At 38.3% G+C, this 17,262-nt stretch overlaps 1 protein-coding gene across 5 annotated transcripts in view; it reads right to left on the bottom strand.

Annotated features, from left to right (window-relative positions):
• FAM169A (family with sequence similarity 169 member A) overlaps positions 1-17,262 on the bottom strand; it is a 32,990-nt gene that overhangs the window by 9,458 nt on the left and 6,270 nt on the right. For 4 of the 5 annotated variants that reach the window (XM_048930593.1, XM_048930590.1, XM_048930591.1 and 1 more), the window contains exons 2-6: positions 7,088-7,225; positions 5,667-5,766; positions 4,508-4,593; positions 2,460-2,631; positions 789-968 (exon numbers count right to left, since the gene is read on the bottom strand). In XM_048930593.1, the coding sequence (XP_048786550.1) occupies positions 789-968; positions 2,460-2,631; positions 4,508-4,593; positions 5,667-5,766; positions 7,088-7,222 (673 nt within the window). In that variant the 5' untranslated portion in view covers positions 7,223-7,225. Of the gene's footprint in view, positions 1-788; positions 969-2,459; positions 2,632-4,507; positions 4,594-5,666; positions 5,767-7,087; positions 7,226-15,716; positions 15,879-17,262 lie in introns of those variants that run through there. The other variant, XM_048930592.1, reaches the window with a different exon arrangement.

The raw sequence follows: 17,262 nt of genomic DNA, 5'->3' as shown, positions 1-17,262 counted from the left end.
TCTCTTACCCACCAACACAGTCACTCCATGACTGCTCTGACAGGGAAACGGATTAGCCGTTAAATTATATTCAGTAAAATTTGTTGGCCAAACCTAGCAGGAGAAAAAAAAAATTCTCCAGCCAGATCCAACAGCAAAAAGCAGTAGTTAGAGAAGCAGAAAGTTTCCAGAGGCTAAGTAGGAAGGCCAGATGAAAACGTTAACAGAAATAAGCAAAATAAGCCTGGCAGATATACAGAAAATAAGACAAGCCCTGAGAAAATGGACAAAGGAAAAACTTCCCTGAATAGTCCCAAGCAACACTGTTTCCTGAATGTGTTTCTTAGGGACATCAATGAAAAAGCCAAAAGTGGTTTCCTTGCACATTTTTTTTTCCTTCGTGCTTTTAAGTTAAACAGCCTAGTATGCTCATCTGACAGGACAATCTGAGAAAGAATGAATTAAATGACCTTGTGAAACTTTCAAGTAGAAAAAGATGGTACAAAGAAGATACATGTAGGAAGATCATACCCAGAACAACTTAGCCCACTGTGGAAGGAATACAGCTGTAATCTGCATAGCTGTGGCATAAAGTCAACAGAAATCCAGTAATTTAACCTCACACAGAGGATTAAACTCTAATCAGAAAATACTCTGCCATTTTTTACAAATCAGGATTTTCAGCCTTCAATGAAGAGCAGAACATTCCACACAAACTGAGCATGTGGCCATAAATACACAGCTTGAATGCATTCATGTGATGTGAAGAAAGCACAAAGAAGATCAGAATAATAAATCAAAGGACTTGCCTTTGTACATGAAAGATGACAGTGGATACCGTAGACCAAGAGTGGCTTCAGTAAAAGATTCCACAAAGTCTTCTAACATCATGAGCCCCAGGTCTTTCCCACGACACTTCTTCCTTACAAACATTGTGTCCAGCACTGGTAGCTGGTAACGGTGAGTATGGTACGGGCTTAAAGCAGCTCCTGAATTAATAGAAACAAAAAATATCCATAATTATTTCAGTAGATTTTTAGAGTATTTTTAGAGAATCTAGATAAGGACTTAAAGACCTCATTTTGCCAGTCACTGTGAACCACATCAAAAGCAAGAAAAAAAACAAACAAGCAGAAAACAAAAATGAAAAACCACAACCCTTTCTTCCAATAAGGAAAAGAGAGAGAAGCAGAGAAGCATATAGTTGCCTATAAGATATACTTGAGACTAACAAACGTGCTTCATTCTAAAAATGAGGACAGATAGTTCTATCAGTCAGATGCCCTCTGGCAAACTTGTCAAGCTCCAATACTCTTTCCTAACCACCTGTATCTAAAGATCTCCACATGGGCTCCTCACTTGGAAAGTACAACGTAGAATCAAATGTAGGTGAAGTACTGGTAACACCTAGAAAAATTAGCTTTCTTTGCTGACTTGGCTCAAACTAAGTGGCAGAGAATCATAAGTATAGTAAAACAATACCACATGTACAACTATTCCCATTCTAGCCTCAAAGTACTATTTTAACTTTCACCTTGATAAGGTGAAAATAAAAAGCACAGCAATGCAAATATCATTTTGTGACCATCACACAACAGCAATTTTGACATTAAGAAGATCCTAAGACATACACCAATTACACAATGCTTCATTTCTTTAATAAGACAAACAAAAAAAATATATCAGAGAAAGGTAACAGACAGTCAAAATAAATTAGCTGGTTGTTTTCCTGTGTTTCATGCTGTACCAGAAATGTCAATATGTCAACTCAGACAGTTTAATACACTATTTGCAAACTGCTAGAAATACAGTATGAATGTCAGATGGAGGAATTAATCTATTTAATCACCAAATGTTATTTCCAAAAAATTCAAAAACATAGTGAAGTCTAAATCAACTAGAAATAAATTCTAATTTTTAGAAAAACAGGAAAAACTACATGGAAATCCATAATATAAATGACATAAACCTGTAGCTGAACTGTAGACTCTGAAGCAATACACATGTAGAAAGAAGAAAATACCTTTCTTACCATCAAGCATAGCTGAATCTCATGTCTGTGAGCAAAGCTTTTATGCTGCAATGCTATAAAACATTTAAGTGATTGTAGAATAGGAAGCCACTTTTAGATAAATGAATTTTCAGGTTTCTTTTTTCTTAACCCAGTATCACATTTCAAACAATCCTAGATGTATAGTCCAAAAGTAAGTACTCTACAAAGAACATAAATCTCTCAAATATACCTCTCAAATATACAAATATTCTATGGCTTTCAATGTATTTTGTAAAAAATGAAAAAAAAAATTAAAAATCAACTAAGAGCGACTAGCAAGAAATTTTAACTGCAATCTGGCTTTTCTTGACTTCAGGAGAACACCAATTCACTAGACCTGCAAGGCTCCTAAGGCTATTTTTCCAAATAACCTCCTTATCTCCATTCCCCATTTTCCCCTAGATCCCACAGTTCATAAGTGTTTTACCTGCAGGTTTAACAGAATAGAACCCAACAGCCTCTCCTTTTCTCCACATGATCTTAGCATAGTCATCACTGCTGTGACAAAGGAATGGGGTCTCGTTTCTCTCCATTTCATTTTTGCGATAGATAATTCGATTCAGAACATACAGAACTATCCTCTCCCCCACAGAATTCACCTAAAGAAATACAGAATAACATTTCAGAAGAGTGATCAATTCAGGTGATACACAGCAGATTTTTCATTCTTCAAACTTGCCAGCTAACAAATCTGTAAATGGAGTGAAGACAAGCAGTAAGAGCTCCTAGGTTTGAGAGCCTGGATGTACTTCCATGCCATAGCAAGTTAAGTATAAAGCACTACCACAGATCGAGTATCTTTCACAACAAGTCAATCCCAATCCATTGTCAATGTCAGTGTCAATCCCAATCCAGTGGATAAAAACTGAGAGAAGTACCAGGGTGTGTGTGAGATGGGGAACATTTTAACTGAAAACTGTTGTCGCCACAATAGCATTATGGCAGACTCAGATTTCCCAGGCTAGCAGGTAACTGAAATCCTGAGGTGGCACGACAAAACACGCTGGGTAGCAGGATTTAGCACACTCAATCACTGCTGACACAAGCAGCAGGCAACCGGGTGCAATGCAGTGGAAAAACCAGTTGCAGCATTTTCTGTGGGAGAAAACAAGAAATTCAATTCCGTTTTCTCGTCCCGCAGGGTTTCTCTCACAAAAGTGATTTAAATTTACTATTATCCTAACCACTGTAAAGGAAGAACGAACTGTGTTCCCTTCCCAATGCCTAAAGTTTCAGCTATCCCACCTCTAGAGATTCAGCTTTTCTTGTTGCACACCATCCTACACTTATGGAGAACACAGAAAACAGTGCAACATACCAAATTATCTAGAGTAAATCTAATACAAGATCCAAAAACTGCCCAAATTCCACCTGCAGGTAAAAATGAAGTTCCCGGAAAGACAGAGGTTTCCAGTTTCAGGAAAAAAAAAATCCGTATAACTATGATACACAAGTCAGTAGTCTTGACAAAGTTCAATGAACAAAAAAAGCAGATACCAAACAACTTGTTTTCCCAAACCCCATGTGTTGCCTGCTGCAAAACACTAGCTCCAATGCTTCTCTATCAAACAGGTTCCTTTCAATATTTTACTTTACCAGTTTCCCAATAAGACTGATAAGTATTCCTATAACACAGTGCACCACAGTAAGATGTTCCAGTATAACCAAATACACTGCACTCTGAAGAGTAAGGAAAAAACATTTCACAGAATCATAGGTGTTGGAAGGGATCTCTGGAGACTATCTAATCCAACACAGGAAAGCATCCAGGTGGGTACTGAATATCTGCAGAGAAAGCGATTTCACAAACTCCACAGGCAGCCTGTTCCAGTGCTCTATCACCTTCAAAGTAAAGAATTTATTTTGCCCATTGCCTCTTTTCAGTGCTCTGCAGCAACAGGACAAGAATCTGATACCATTCATTTGGGTCCAGTACTTCAGATATTTTTAAGAGTATTTAAAGTCACCTCTCAGTTTTCTCCAGGCTGAATGCATCCAGGTCTCTCAGCCTATCCTCATATGGGAGATCCTTCAGGCTCCTAATCATCTTTGTAGTGCTCCATTGGACTCTTTCTATGTAATTTTTCTTTTTTTTAAACTGGAGAGCCCAGAACTGGATATAGTACTCCAGATGCGGTCTTGACAGCACAGAGTAGAGAAAGGAAGTTCACCTCCCTCAACCTACTGGCCACACTCTTTATAACGCATTCCACTTAATGATGTCCTAGCACCACTATCATGGAAATACCCTGCATACGTACTTAATGCACTGAAGTGCTCTGTAAGCACTTTCACTAGAAAATTCTCTTCCCACTAGTGCCTACTCCTTTCTCCCTTGTTTTCTTACGTAAGATAGCTAACTCATTTCTGAATAGAGTAAAAGAGTGTATTATCTCAGACAGTAGTCAGTTGCCATCACATTCCATTATGTTGAAGGATAGAAACAAGTGCTAGGTAAACACCGTAGAACTTTACCTGCTGAAGCCCCTCTCTAGAAGAAACAGATGTTCTCAAAATGTCATCAATTGACCACCACTGGTAAGCAAGAAACAGGGCTACAGCTTGAGAGAGTCAACAGGGAAAAAAATGTTAGTGATTCTTATCATTCCAAAAGAAGATATTCATTATAGCTGTCAAACAATCAGGAATACCACTATAGTAATCAAAGTAAACATCTACTACTTGGCACTAGATTAAATGCAACTTTCACTACCTTAGCACAACATTCCTGGTGTGACACATCCCCCTCGTCCCCATCCCTTACACAACTGTCCCATTAAAATCTTGCTTCAAAAACAAAAGCAGTAAAATTAGATGCAAATTTTGTACACTATAACATACAGAAACTGCTTTTCAGACATAAATGCTGTCCTTCACCACTGTACTCTATTACCTCTTTTCATCACAATCTTGGCCTGCCAAGAGGAGTATAGTGTGTGCCCATACTTTATTTCTGGGTTGTGAATGGATATAGATACTGAATGGATATAGATACTGTTCTAGAGAGTCACATGAATGTAAGAAGGCCAAATGATTAGTGTTTAGGAAGAGTTTGCTCTACTAGCATTCATGGCACACTTGGATATCATATACCTAGTATTATATGGAGGACTGTAAGGGAGAAAAGGGAAAAAAAACACAAGGAAAAGTGAGGAAAAAAAATATATATTTATATATCAGTGAGATGTTATCTTAGCCAAACTATGTCAGAAACTGAAGGTAAAGACAAATTCACAAATGGTACTGATTAATCACTTCTAATCAAAAGCTTCTAAGTTCATCAGCAAATTAATGGATTTATGAATACTCAACAAATTATTTGGAGAGGTGATGTGTAAATCCAACTAATCAAGAGACACATATTGTACTTTGATTCAGATGAGTATTGTGTTATTATGCTACACATACTGTGTATTCAACAAGTCCAGCCTTACTCTAATTAGCAGGCAAAGTTCAATCACTTGTGCACATGAATTCACAACAACAAGAATAGCATAGGAACAAGTAGGCAGTAAACAACTAATACAGAAGTCGCAAAGTTATAAGCTATGCTAGTGTGGAATGAGCAAAGGGCTGGTTACATGTATTCATCACAGAAAAAGAAACAACACGGATTAGAATCTTAAAATGAAACCTGTGAGAGAGTCCTCTGGTGCAAACAAAGCAAGAACTTTGTGTGTCTGCTCTCCACCATAAAGAGGAACAAAGCCCACAGTTGACAAGCTAATAGGAATCTGAAACAAGAGAGCACAATACTTCAATAGACTCTTACTAATACAACATTAGTAAAATATACAGAGAATTGTTTAGCAAGATTAATGCTGAAAACCAAGTGCTTAATGGCTAATTATAAAAGAGAAGCATCAGATCCCAGCCATCACTTCAGACATTCTTCCTAGAAAGATTACATCACAAAAAGCTCAAACTCAAGTTCTGCAGATTCAGCCACAGTAGTTTATACTGTTACAGCTCTTTGCTGATTGCAGCTTACTATGCACAACTGCAGTAAAGGGTCTTTATCTGCTCCAGCTATGTAAGCTCCCAAAGCCAACAGAAGAACAAAGCAGGCAGGTACGCACAAAAACAATCTGGCACAGCTGAACTGCTGTTTGCTAACATGAGCCCTGATGTACCAAGGTAGAAAGGCTTGATTCAAAAGCATCTTCTTCACTAAAATTGCACGCCTTTAGGAATCTCAGGTTTGCCTGCTTGATTTTCCCCTCAGCAACAACATAAGAATGGTCCAATAAATCAATCTTAGGGGAGCTGATACCTTTTTGAAAATGCGTTTCGCTATTTAAATTCACGTTTTCAGTATTTTGTTAACAAAGACTAGACAGAAGTTAATGCTGTGTTAAATAGACTTTCTTTTCTAGAAAACAATTTGAAAAGGATTATAATATGCTGTATCACTAACCATGACATTAACACAGACAAATACAGCACCTGCAGAAATACAGGAAAGTACCCAAGACTGCAACTGCAATGGAGCCTTCAGCATTAACCTTTTAATCTTATACAGAATCCTCTCAGCAATCTCATCTTTCATTAAAGCTAGCTACATGCTGCTGTTTTTATTGGTACTACTAGAAATGTTCATCTAAATAGAATCAACATCATTCAAGGGTTAAGTGTTTAAAATACAAAATGACATTGTCAGCCTCTGCCAGAATTCCTAACAACTGCAGTGAACATTTTTCATAAAAAGAAAATAATCACTTCTGAAATCAGTGACATTTATTAATCAACAATTGAATTCTGCAATGAAGATCACTGGAAGAGATGCCACGAAGATCACTGGAAGAGATGCAGACCGAGGCATTTAGTTTCAGTAAATCATGAACCCCTTAACTATGCATATAGATACATTGCCTAGAATCAGTAAATATTAACACCCAGATTTATTGCAATTACAGAATAAAACAAATAGAAATTTAGAAAAAACGATGCTTAAATACTGATATAATTCAACAGTTATAAGACAGGTATTTTTAAGTATTTTAAATCCACAGATGTATCAAGAGAACCAGGACTAAGTTATTTGCTCATTCTTACTTTGCTGTGGTCTGACAGGGATAAGAACTCAGGCTGATTTGGATCCCCGCAACGAAGTTCAGACAAGTAGTCCTCTGCAGAGCTCTCCAAGTCTTCATGAGTGTAGCCATTCAACATATCCACAGGGAATGCCATTATCTTGAAAAAAAAAAAAAAGAAAACCTATCACTGGAGATAGTTTGAGGGAAACAATGCATAGTCTATTACTCATAGCTATGAAAAATTAAAAACTAAGATAGATATATAATCTCCTTGGATGCTGTCTGAAGAGACTGTTCAAATCAAGCACCGAGCATGACTTAACCTTGGCTATACAGTTTAGTTTTCCAAACAAGTACAGCCTAGGGTAATAAAGACACTGATGTCTTCAAAAACAAACTTAGTTTTGCCTCTTCTTCCTCACCCCTACCCCTCTCCACAGTACTTATGTGTCATTTCAACAGCGCAAAGTATAACCATATCTTTCACATTCAAGCCAGAGGGGAGAAAAGAGGGGTGCCTATTAACATCCAGTCTGTGAAGAGTTCATGAACCCAAACAGTGCCCAATAAGCGGAAGAGGAAGTCTGTGTGTATGGGACAAGGAGGCAGAAATGTGACAAGTCCATTCTTTCATTCTGAGGTGTGTCATTCACCTCAAGACTCACTTCTCACCATGCCTCCTTCACACCCATCACTTCTGACTTGAAATTCAAGACAACAGAATCTAAACATCAGAGAAACTTACCAATATCTTCAACACTTGCTGGCTAGCTTGTGCCAGCCAGCATCTCCCTCCAACACTTCTGTTAGCACCTCCTTTCACATCAGCACTTATGAAAAGTCCTTCCCAACTCTTTGTTATACCCTTCAGTGCAAGTAACTCCAGCTGCAAGCCACATGTCACTCTGCACCTCCTGGACGGCCCAGCTGCTATCAGGAGACAGGCCAGAGCCATGGGCAGAGCTGCACAGTTGTCTTCCTCCTAACCTATGTTACTGAAGCCACAGAACAACAACAACACAGCAACAAGTGTCCAGATGGTTTCAAAGTAAGCAGCTCAAAAATAACAAGAGGAAGAAGCAGCTGATTTACTTTGGAGAGCTTGCATTTAATTATCTGATGAAGTTGATTTGTTATGCAGAACTTCCCTACATAACTGGCCGCCCAGACTGGCTAGCAGCTGGCTATTTCCAGAATATTTCAACTGTGAACAGGATATGCTACAAGCTAGTTAAAAATCAGAGCCCCCCCCAGCAGACTAACAGGACATTTCAGGGAGGTGACAAGGTAAGAACTAAAGCACTGACACCACAGAAGCAAGAACTCCTTGAATACTCTTCAAGATCTTGTTGAAGTAATTTCAGATTGAAATGAATGTGAACACCTGAAAAACACTGAATTTTCCTCTTTTAAAGTCTTTTCAGATCTACACAACTATACACAGACCCACCAGGAGCTCCTTTCATGTTAGAGCTCAAACTCCCTGAACTACAAACTAGCACCACTTCATGGGTTTAATCTCTTCTGGAGGAACCATTCATCAAGCGATCTTCTCAGGGCTAGCAGATACAAACACACCAACAATGTTTTAACACACATTTCAAACTCACAGTTTACACCCAGCTGGAAGCCAGGCACCAGCAGCATTCTCCAGGGCTCAATTCCAGGGCCTGTTCCATTCCACATTTCTGTCAGTGATTTGGGTGCAGGAGAGTGCACCCTCAGCAAGTTTGCTGACTGACACTGAACTGGGATGGGCTTTGCTTCACTAGAGGTATGAGGGGCCTTGCAGACAGCTCCCCCACACTAAGTGCATTAACAAAGCACAGCCAGATTGTCAAAAGAGAGAATTCTCCAGCTATACTTCGCGTTGGCACAACCTCATACTTACATTGTATGATAAAAAGGATGTTAATGCATCCATCAAATCAGAGTCCCTGAGGCACTGCTAGAACAACAGACCTCATTCAGAAGTTGTGGCCACTGCACTGGCGTACAGTCCCAAGCAGGAACTGTTGAGCTTTGAAGAATATATAATGCTGCATCAGTCTGAGTTAATGTTAGCCTTTCAATATGCCAGATGGATAGGTATGAAATGTGCTTAGGTTAACCAATACGTTGCTAGAAGATTTTTGTGTGACTCCTCTGCGGGTAGTAAGTCCTGCAGCTGTGAAGCCTTTCTCATAGCTGCTGCAGAATTAACCATCAAAATGCATTTTGGGAAACTTGAAGCATCCAGGAGGGAACATAGCTGGCAACAGGGCAGGAAGGCACATCCTGTAAGGAGGCTGAGGACACTCGTGTTGCCTAGCCTGGGGAAGAGGAGGCTGAGAGGACCTCAGTGCTCCCTGCAGCTCCGTGAGGAGGGGAAGCAGCAGTGGTGCCAGACTCTCCTCCTGGGAACTGACAGTAGACTGGGAATAGCACAGAGCTGCCAGGGGAGAGTCAGGCTGGGCACTGGGAAACATTTCTGTGCCATGAGAATGGTCAGACATTAGAACAGGCGTCATGGATAAGCGGCTGATTTCTGTGCTTGTCAGTACTCAAGAGACAATGTACAATGCCCTCAGTAATGTGTTTGACCTTCAAGGTAGTTCTGAAGTGGTTGGGCAGCTGGACTCAGTCCTTGGAGGGCCCTTCTAATTGAACTGTTTTATCCTAATTTTCTCAGTCATGGTCAAGTGCCAGAGGCAGTCAGACAGACTTAACTGCCTCACTTTGAAGCCTCTTCCTAGCTTTCAGTTCCTTCCACAGTAAGCTCTGGATCCATTTCACTGACGTTGAACTCCTAGCTGGAGTTCCATATCAGAAGCATTGCTCATCTCAGCTGCTCTTCTTACAGATTCCTATACTAGGTACACTTATCTCCCAATTGATGGGTGAGACACTGCAGCTCTGTACATCTTAAATGGCTGGTCAGGAAGGATGGTCAGGAAGAGCGAATGAAAGCTTATAATCAAGTCTATTCAGGACAAAACTGCACTAATGGTGCTATTTTGTAACATCAAGAAACAAAATCAAACAGCTTTCACCAAACACCTAAGAAATTTAGAACCCTTAGTAAGTGTACCATCTTGATAGAGACACACTGCAATAGCTACAGTCTGAACAGGACGTCACGTGAGGTTTGAGACTGTCACTGCTTCCACAGCAGGATGAAGATTTATCACCTGGTTGGCTGCAACAGCACAACACTCCTGCTGCTTTGCTGGAAAAAAATGGAAATTCTCTGTCTGCAGGCAGAAAGAAGAGAAGAATTATTAAAGAAATCATTAAACTGCTTAGATAAACCTAAGAATAACAGATGAGTGAGCCGAGGTTTTGCTTTTATATGACAAAGAAACATTTCAGTTACAAGTTAAAACTGAAAGCCTCTAGGTAAAAATTCCTGAAATGTTTCATAATAAAGTAGTGTGTGTCCAAAAGGAAAAAACATGTAGTTAGAAGTTTAGTAATCATCTGAATTATGGTCATGACATCACTTAGAAAATTAAAGCAACAATCATATCTTTGCTTATTAAAAAAAGAGGCCGAAAACTGCTTTCCACTAATTAATAAATTCAATGACTTATTTTGAGAGTAATTTTACGATCTTCCTACTCAGCTGTTTGGATTATTTTCTATTTTTGTATAGTTCATTAATTACATCTTCACCCAAAATAACTGTATTAATAACTTTTTCATCCTATATCATTTCAAGAGACAAGAATGTAGGTCAGTTTTCAAGAGTGAACTGTCACAGAGAACTCAACATTCCTGCTTAATAATCACTTACTATTTGCATCATGAAACAGATTAAACATGTAAAGTCACAATTTTTTTTTTTTTTTGGTATTACTTCTGCCTTATGGTTGGTAAGGTCTAAAATATTTCACAACAAATCAATTCACTAGATTCCTGAATAAATCATTAACTATATAGTTACAAAACCATACTGAAAGCACTGAAGAACTGGTAAATGATTGCCCTATGCTAATCTACAGAAGATCATACAAAAGTGGTCTAACAATCCGAAATGCAAGCATCTGCATTTTGAAAGGCAAACTAACCTACCAAAAACAAAGTAAATGACTATCAATAGTAATAAACCAAAAAACTCCCCAAATTAAACCACAATTGCATTGTCAGGATCTTTAGAAAAGTACAAGGTACAGATGGGTCCACAAAGACTCTTAAGCAAAGTGTGAAAGAGGAAGGAAAGCTTTTCTGTTTTTCCTGAAAAGAGCATCATGCGTTTTTCTATACTGCAGCAGGAACAGCACAGGTCTCAGCCATGAAGTCCACCATATCCTTTTTTGTTGCTCTAAGCATCCACGCGTAGCATTACTGTAAAACTGTCAGGTCAAATCCTTATCATATGCTGCGGGATCATGCTCTGCTCATGAGGTGCCACTCCAATTGGCCAGCCAACAATCAGGCTGACTGCACACACACGATGTAGCCTCAAGCAACCAAACTCATCACAACCATTTGTATTAAATAAATACCAGAAAGAAAGAGGAGGATTTTTTTTTCCAAATGAGGCAAGTTATTCTTTTAACGTTAACTGAAAGAAAATAAACCTTAAACTCTTCATAACCATATATTTTCACATAATGGCATTAAAGACTGTACATAATAAGCAAACACAAGCAATATTTGCTTTAATGTGGAATTGTATCACATTTCCTTTTCTCAGCACTACATAAGTTACTACGTGAGAAATGGCACGTCCTTTTTGGGAACATCTGCAGCAACAAAGGATAACAGATCAATTCAACAAACAATAAAACCACATTTAACAGGATGAGTAAAGCACATTCCTGTGCAATTGAGGTAGTTCTTAGCTCACAAAATCTTCATTAGTGTAAGCATTAAGATTGAATTCTTTTTTCTTCTAGATAGAGAGTAAGCAGGTAGCCTTGCAAGCTGATTTAAATGTCAGTTACAGCTGCAGCACCAGTGCCATCTTAGAAGCATATGAAGATGAAGGAAGACAAAGGACAGAGGCTCAGACCACACAGCTTCCAGCCCATACCAGGATTTCAGCAGACTCTGGAAATCAAGAGATGCAGTCATCCCACTCTAGATCTTCAGTACTGAATGCCATTATATGACAAAAATAAGAAGCCAAAAAGCTATACTGTTCCTTGCAGCTATTTAACAGAGCACAAATACAGTTTAAAACCTACTTCATGTGCCTTTGTCTTAGTGGTACTGAAGTCCAAGTGGTCGGGCAGCTAGCCAAGGCTTTAGAGGAATGAGGATAAATTTACAGCTCTGGCAGACTTAATGCAAGTGAAGACATATTACCTGATCTGCATCAACTCCTCACCTACGAAGTTGTACTAATCAGTACCTCAGAAAGATCAGAGTGAGAATACTTCACCAAGACCATAAGATACTCCAATAGAACTTTACTAGAAGTATGCTTGAACGATACAACTTAAAATCAGCAAGCTTTCAACATAAAACAACTGACCACAGATGCATAAAATTAAATTAACTGCTGCATAACTTATCAATCTTCAGACCTGAATTTGTATTTAAAAATGGTAAATTTGTTCTTCTTTAAATTAGAATTTGAAACTAGCACCACACACATCATGCTGCTCGAGCTATGATCAGCAGAACATTTTTGCTAAACCGGGGCAACTTCTCCAACCACAGCCAATGTACACGTATGCAGTGGGTTCACTCCTGTAACAAAGTTCTGGCCTACTCTGACAGAAAGTGAACTTCAGCGCTGCCTGTTAAAGTATTTAGACAATCAGTAGAGTACTGTATCACAGAACTGCTGAAGGACTCTTGTACACCTCTCATTAACACTGATACAGAAGTCCATCTACATGCTGCACCGGCAGCAGTGTGAGAAGAAACTCAAATTACAAACTAAATCTCCCTGTGCAGCTTCTGTCACTCCAGAAAAAAAACAAGACATGGGATTGTGCAAGTCCCGAGTCTGCTCCAGCACCAGAGCTGATGATGCACTAAGCTGACAATCCCCTTCTCAATCACAGCAGCATTTCTGTTTTGCTATGTTTCCCATCTTGCTAGTTCAATTGCTAGGTCAGTGAAAGTGGAAGACACATAAAAGTTGAAATAACAATAAAAAGCGATTAAAAAGAAGTAGTGTATTTAATTTTCCAGCTTACAGTAAAAAAAACAAAAAACATAACACACGATTCCTACCACTAAAACAATAAAAACTGTTTAGTTCTACTATCACACTGTTCTATTAACAAACACATTCCACAGCTGTTTTTTCTTGCTTAGACTATCAGCTGTAACATACACAAAATCTTCCCATCACTTCTGCTTCTTTTTTGTTCCGAATTACTTGCTTCAAAGATGAATGGGGAGGTGTTTGTAACGTATTGTGCATTTGGACTTTTCACTCATTTCTATCCCAACAGAGTCTGAAAAGATTAGCTTAAAAGGTTATTCATCCTTTCGTAATATAAAAACCTAAATTTTAAACTCGCGCTAAGGTACTCTCCATACAGATTTAAATATCAATTATCTGTCCCGCTTATTACTAACTCTGTGGTTTGAAATACATAGGGAATGTCTGTACAACAACCAATTTAGGTTACTAACCTAACAGCTTTCATATTTTATAATTATTTCTAATCCTTAAAACTGTTCATTTTAATTTGCAATGTAACAAATACTGAAGCAAGAAGACAACATTTCAGGAAAGAGATGTTGCTTTTTAAGCAACAGAATATAAATTAGGATTTCTTGGGGAAAAAAAAAAAAATCTTACAGGCTTGAGGAATTAACAATATGCTACTTGATCTGCCACACTGAACAGACAACTTCAACCCTGCCCACTCAATAGCCACAAATTTGAAGGGAGGTTTTCTTGGATTTTAATTCCAGAAGCTTGCTTTTGTATATTCCTTAAGTATGTTTCCAATCATCATCTGCATCATACTAATAACGCATATAAATATCATTTCCTGCTGCATGGGTTTTGTTCAAATTCTTAGAGAAAACTGTCTTGTCAATTTTAAATACAAGTTCTTGCCAACTCAGATAAATTTGCCCTGGCTTGGAGAGGTTTGTTTTCCTAAGTAGAAGGAAAAATATTTTCATCTACCTCATTTATTTTGATAGGAAACCGCAGTAAACTCTAAATAACAACCTCCCAACGTTACAAAGACCCAACCAACAACAACAAAACCTTATGGAAGCACAGGACAATGATTTAAAAACTGCTGTCAACATTCATTGAGCACTCTGGATTACTGTGTCAACCACAAAATCCATAATCTGCTGGAAGCAGCTTATGCAGCTCTGGTTCTCTATCACAGAGAAATGAAAGCAGTTCATTTAAATGTAAATACAATCAGTCTTTGCCGTCCATTAATTAGCCACCATAATTTAATTTACTTGCATAGCATAGAACTATGAGATCTACACGAAGGATCTATTCCCCAGTTCTGCTATAAAATGACTTCAGTTGAGGTAAGCAAGAACTATGGCTGAAAGGTTTATTTGTCTGGGTTCATACAGTATCTTGTGGAATTAAATGCTGACTAAGGAAGAAAAAGAGGTCTTTCACATTTATAAGTACTGGCATATGGCCTGTTTTTCCTTTAAAAGAAAGTGGAAAGTACATTAATTTCTGTACAATGCAATCTTTTTTTTTTTTTTTTTTTTTAAAAAACATGTCATGAAACATGTAATGAAAATATATATTTAAAAAAAAACAAACAACATGTAATGAAAATATTAAAATCTGGTAGCTACAGAAGACTAAACTCTTGCCAAAATCTACTTCTGCAGAACCAGATAAAAATATATAACAAGTAAAATATATACACAGTAAAATATACAAGCAATATTAAGAAGTGCCTTTAATTAAATGAGAGTTTCTCTTACAGTAAACACGACTCCTGAGGTCAGCTTCAAATGAAACATGAAAACAGGAAAAATAGGAAATAATGAAAATAGGACGGGGATCTTACCAGTTGTCAAAAATAACACCACAGGACAGAATTAGGAGACTCGGTTATGCAACTACACTCTAAAACCCACCACAGCTAGGAAAGGTTCTTAAGCAGACGCTTGATTAAGCACCAGACTGACACTGTTGATGTTTTCCTCAAGTGATTAAAATGAGGCATTAGGTTATGTAGCCTATTCAATCAAAGACTAAGTGCTTCAGTATACAAAATACTAACTTGTTATTTACATTCTCCTGAACATTTAATGAGATCATCACTTGGTTTCTTGAAGAGCATTTTATTCAGTACAGAGTCTGCAGAAATTGATACACAAAAGTATTTTTCTGGCACACTTTCCTAACTATGTTCAAATTCTATGTTTGAGTCAACTTCAGAGAGTCACAACCAATAAAGCTGAAGTTTCTTACAGAAATCTTTCATGCATTTCTTTTCCACCTCTCAGATTTGAAATATATACAACCACACACAGAATTAAATCAATTCCAGTTTCTCTTGAAGATCATTAATATCAGTAAGACAGAACAGTGGGGCTAAGCAGGATTTTTACTTCCTAGATCCTCATCTCTTGGACATGCAACTGATCCCATGCTCTCATGTTCAGCACTCATTCTTCTCTGCAGCTTCTTCTCCACAATACAAATCTGCATAGTGTTTTCAAAAAAATAACACCACACAAAATTGCTCACAACCCACCTTTCCAGTCACTCCTCTTTCTCTCTTCCATTCCTCAGCATTTTCAAGTTGCTGTTCTTCAGTTCTCTAGCTCCTCTCTCAGCTCTGATTTTATGTCTGCACTTTATACAACACAGCTTCTGTTTTTAAAGAACAGCCTTCCTACAGCTCATCACTTGTAAACCAACAGCCTGCCTTCCTCTGGGAGGCAGCCAGCTGCACTGATCTTGCACTGCTCACCTCTCACAACCTCACGTCCCTCAGCACTCCTTCTGCTTCTCCAGGTACCTCTTTCAGAAGATGTGCCTCTGTATATTAAGTGAAAAATCTTCCTTCTCTATATTTTTTTCAGTTTTATTTGCCTCTTACTACCAGAAGATAACCTCCTACTCCCATGTTGTGCCCACGTATCTTGCTAACTTGTCATATTCTAACATCCCTCCATTTTTTGAAGTGCCATCCAAAATTCATGAAGAAAACACTCAAAATCTAATGAGGTGTTGAAAAGCCAACATTCCTCTATTCCTCATGATATATACCAGGTGACTTTATAAAGCAACTGTGTGCTCTCAGGGTTCAAGTTCTACCTTTAAACAGTAAAGATACAATACACAGGCATACATGTTCAATCTCTTCCAAGAACTCCCTAATACATGCCAATTTTCTTGCACGCACGACTGCATCTAAGGTGGTCTAAGACCACCTGCTTCACCCCCTCAATTTCTCCTTCAGCTTCATCACAGAGACTTTTGGCCAACCTTCAGCTGGTTTTCCCCAATTTATCATATTTCCATTGCTTGTTATGTCACAATGAGCAACTTTCTATCTTGATGCACTATAACCCAAAACAATGTATGTGAAATCCAAGGAAAAAGTCCTTGCACCTGGGCATGCAAAGATAAAAATAGTCTACTGTGACTCCAGTATTCCTGAAAAGCAGGACAAAAACAAAGCTGCCCACACACCAAGCAAAGCTAAACTGGAAAGTTTTAGAACTAGCACTCACTGATGCCTTTTGCTAAACTAAAACACTGGTCCTTAAACTAGTATACTAATCCCTATTGCTAAACCAGCCCTTCTGATATAGGCTATACCATATACAGAGATGAGATCAATGAAACAAAAATGAAGCAAAAACTCTTCTCTTGATCACACTTAGAAAAAACACCAAATACAATTAGACAGCTGATGGGCTTCTAAACCCAACATAACTAATCTAGTGGTGAGAATGGTACTGCAGAAACACTATGTATGCATTTGTTTTTATTTTGAAAACTTTGAGTTGTGTTGTCCTCTTCTCTGTCCCAGACGCAGGGGCAGTTGACAAAGCCATGCAGATTAGGTCAGCCTCATGTTATTCAGTCTGAGTTACTGCTCATCAGCTAAACAACAGCAACTCTCCCTATAGGTGCTTTGAGAATATTCCAGATGAAAACTCAAACGTGACGGTGACTGTAGCTATGTTCATCAACTCCTCCATAACAGAGGAAGAATTAAAACTGCCTGAGCAACTACTATGCCATGAAGTCTAAAGATGCTGTCACTTTCAGCAGAAAAAGCCACAGGA

The sequence above is a fragment of the Lagopus muta genome, chromosome Z (assembly GCF_023343835.1).
Source record: "Lagopus muta isolate bLagMut1 chromosome Z, bLagMut1 primary, whole genome shotgun sequence".
NCBI lineage: Eukaryota > Metazoa > Chordata > Aves > Galliformes > Phasianidae > Lagopus > Lagopus muta.
Note: the sequence above shows the minus strand (reverse complement) of the source record. Positions and strands in the feature narration are given on the sequence as shown.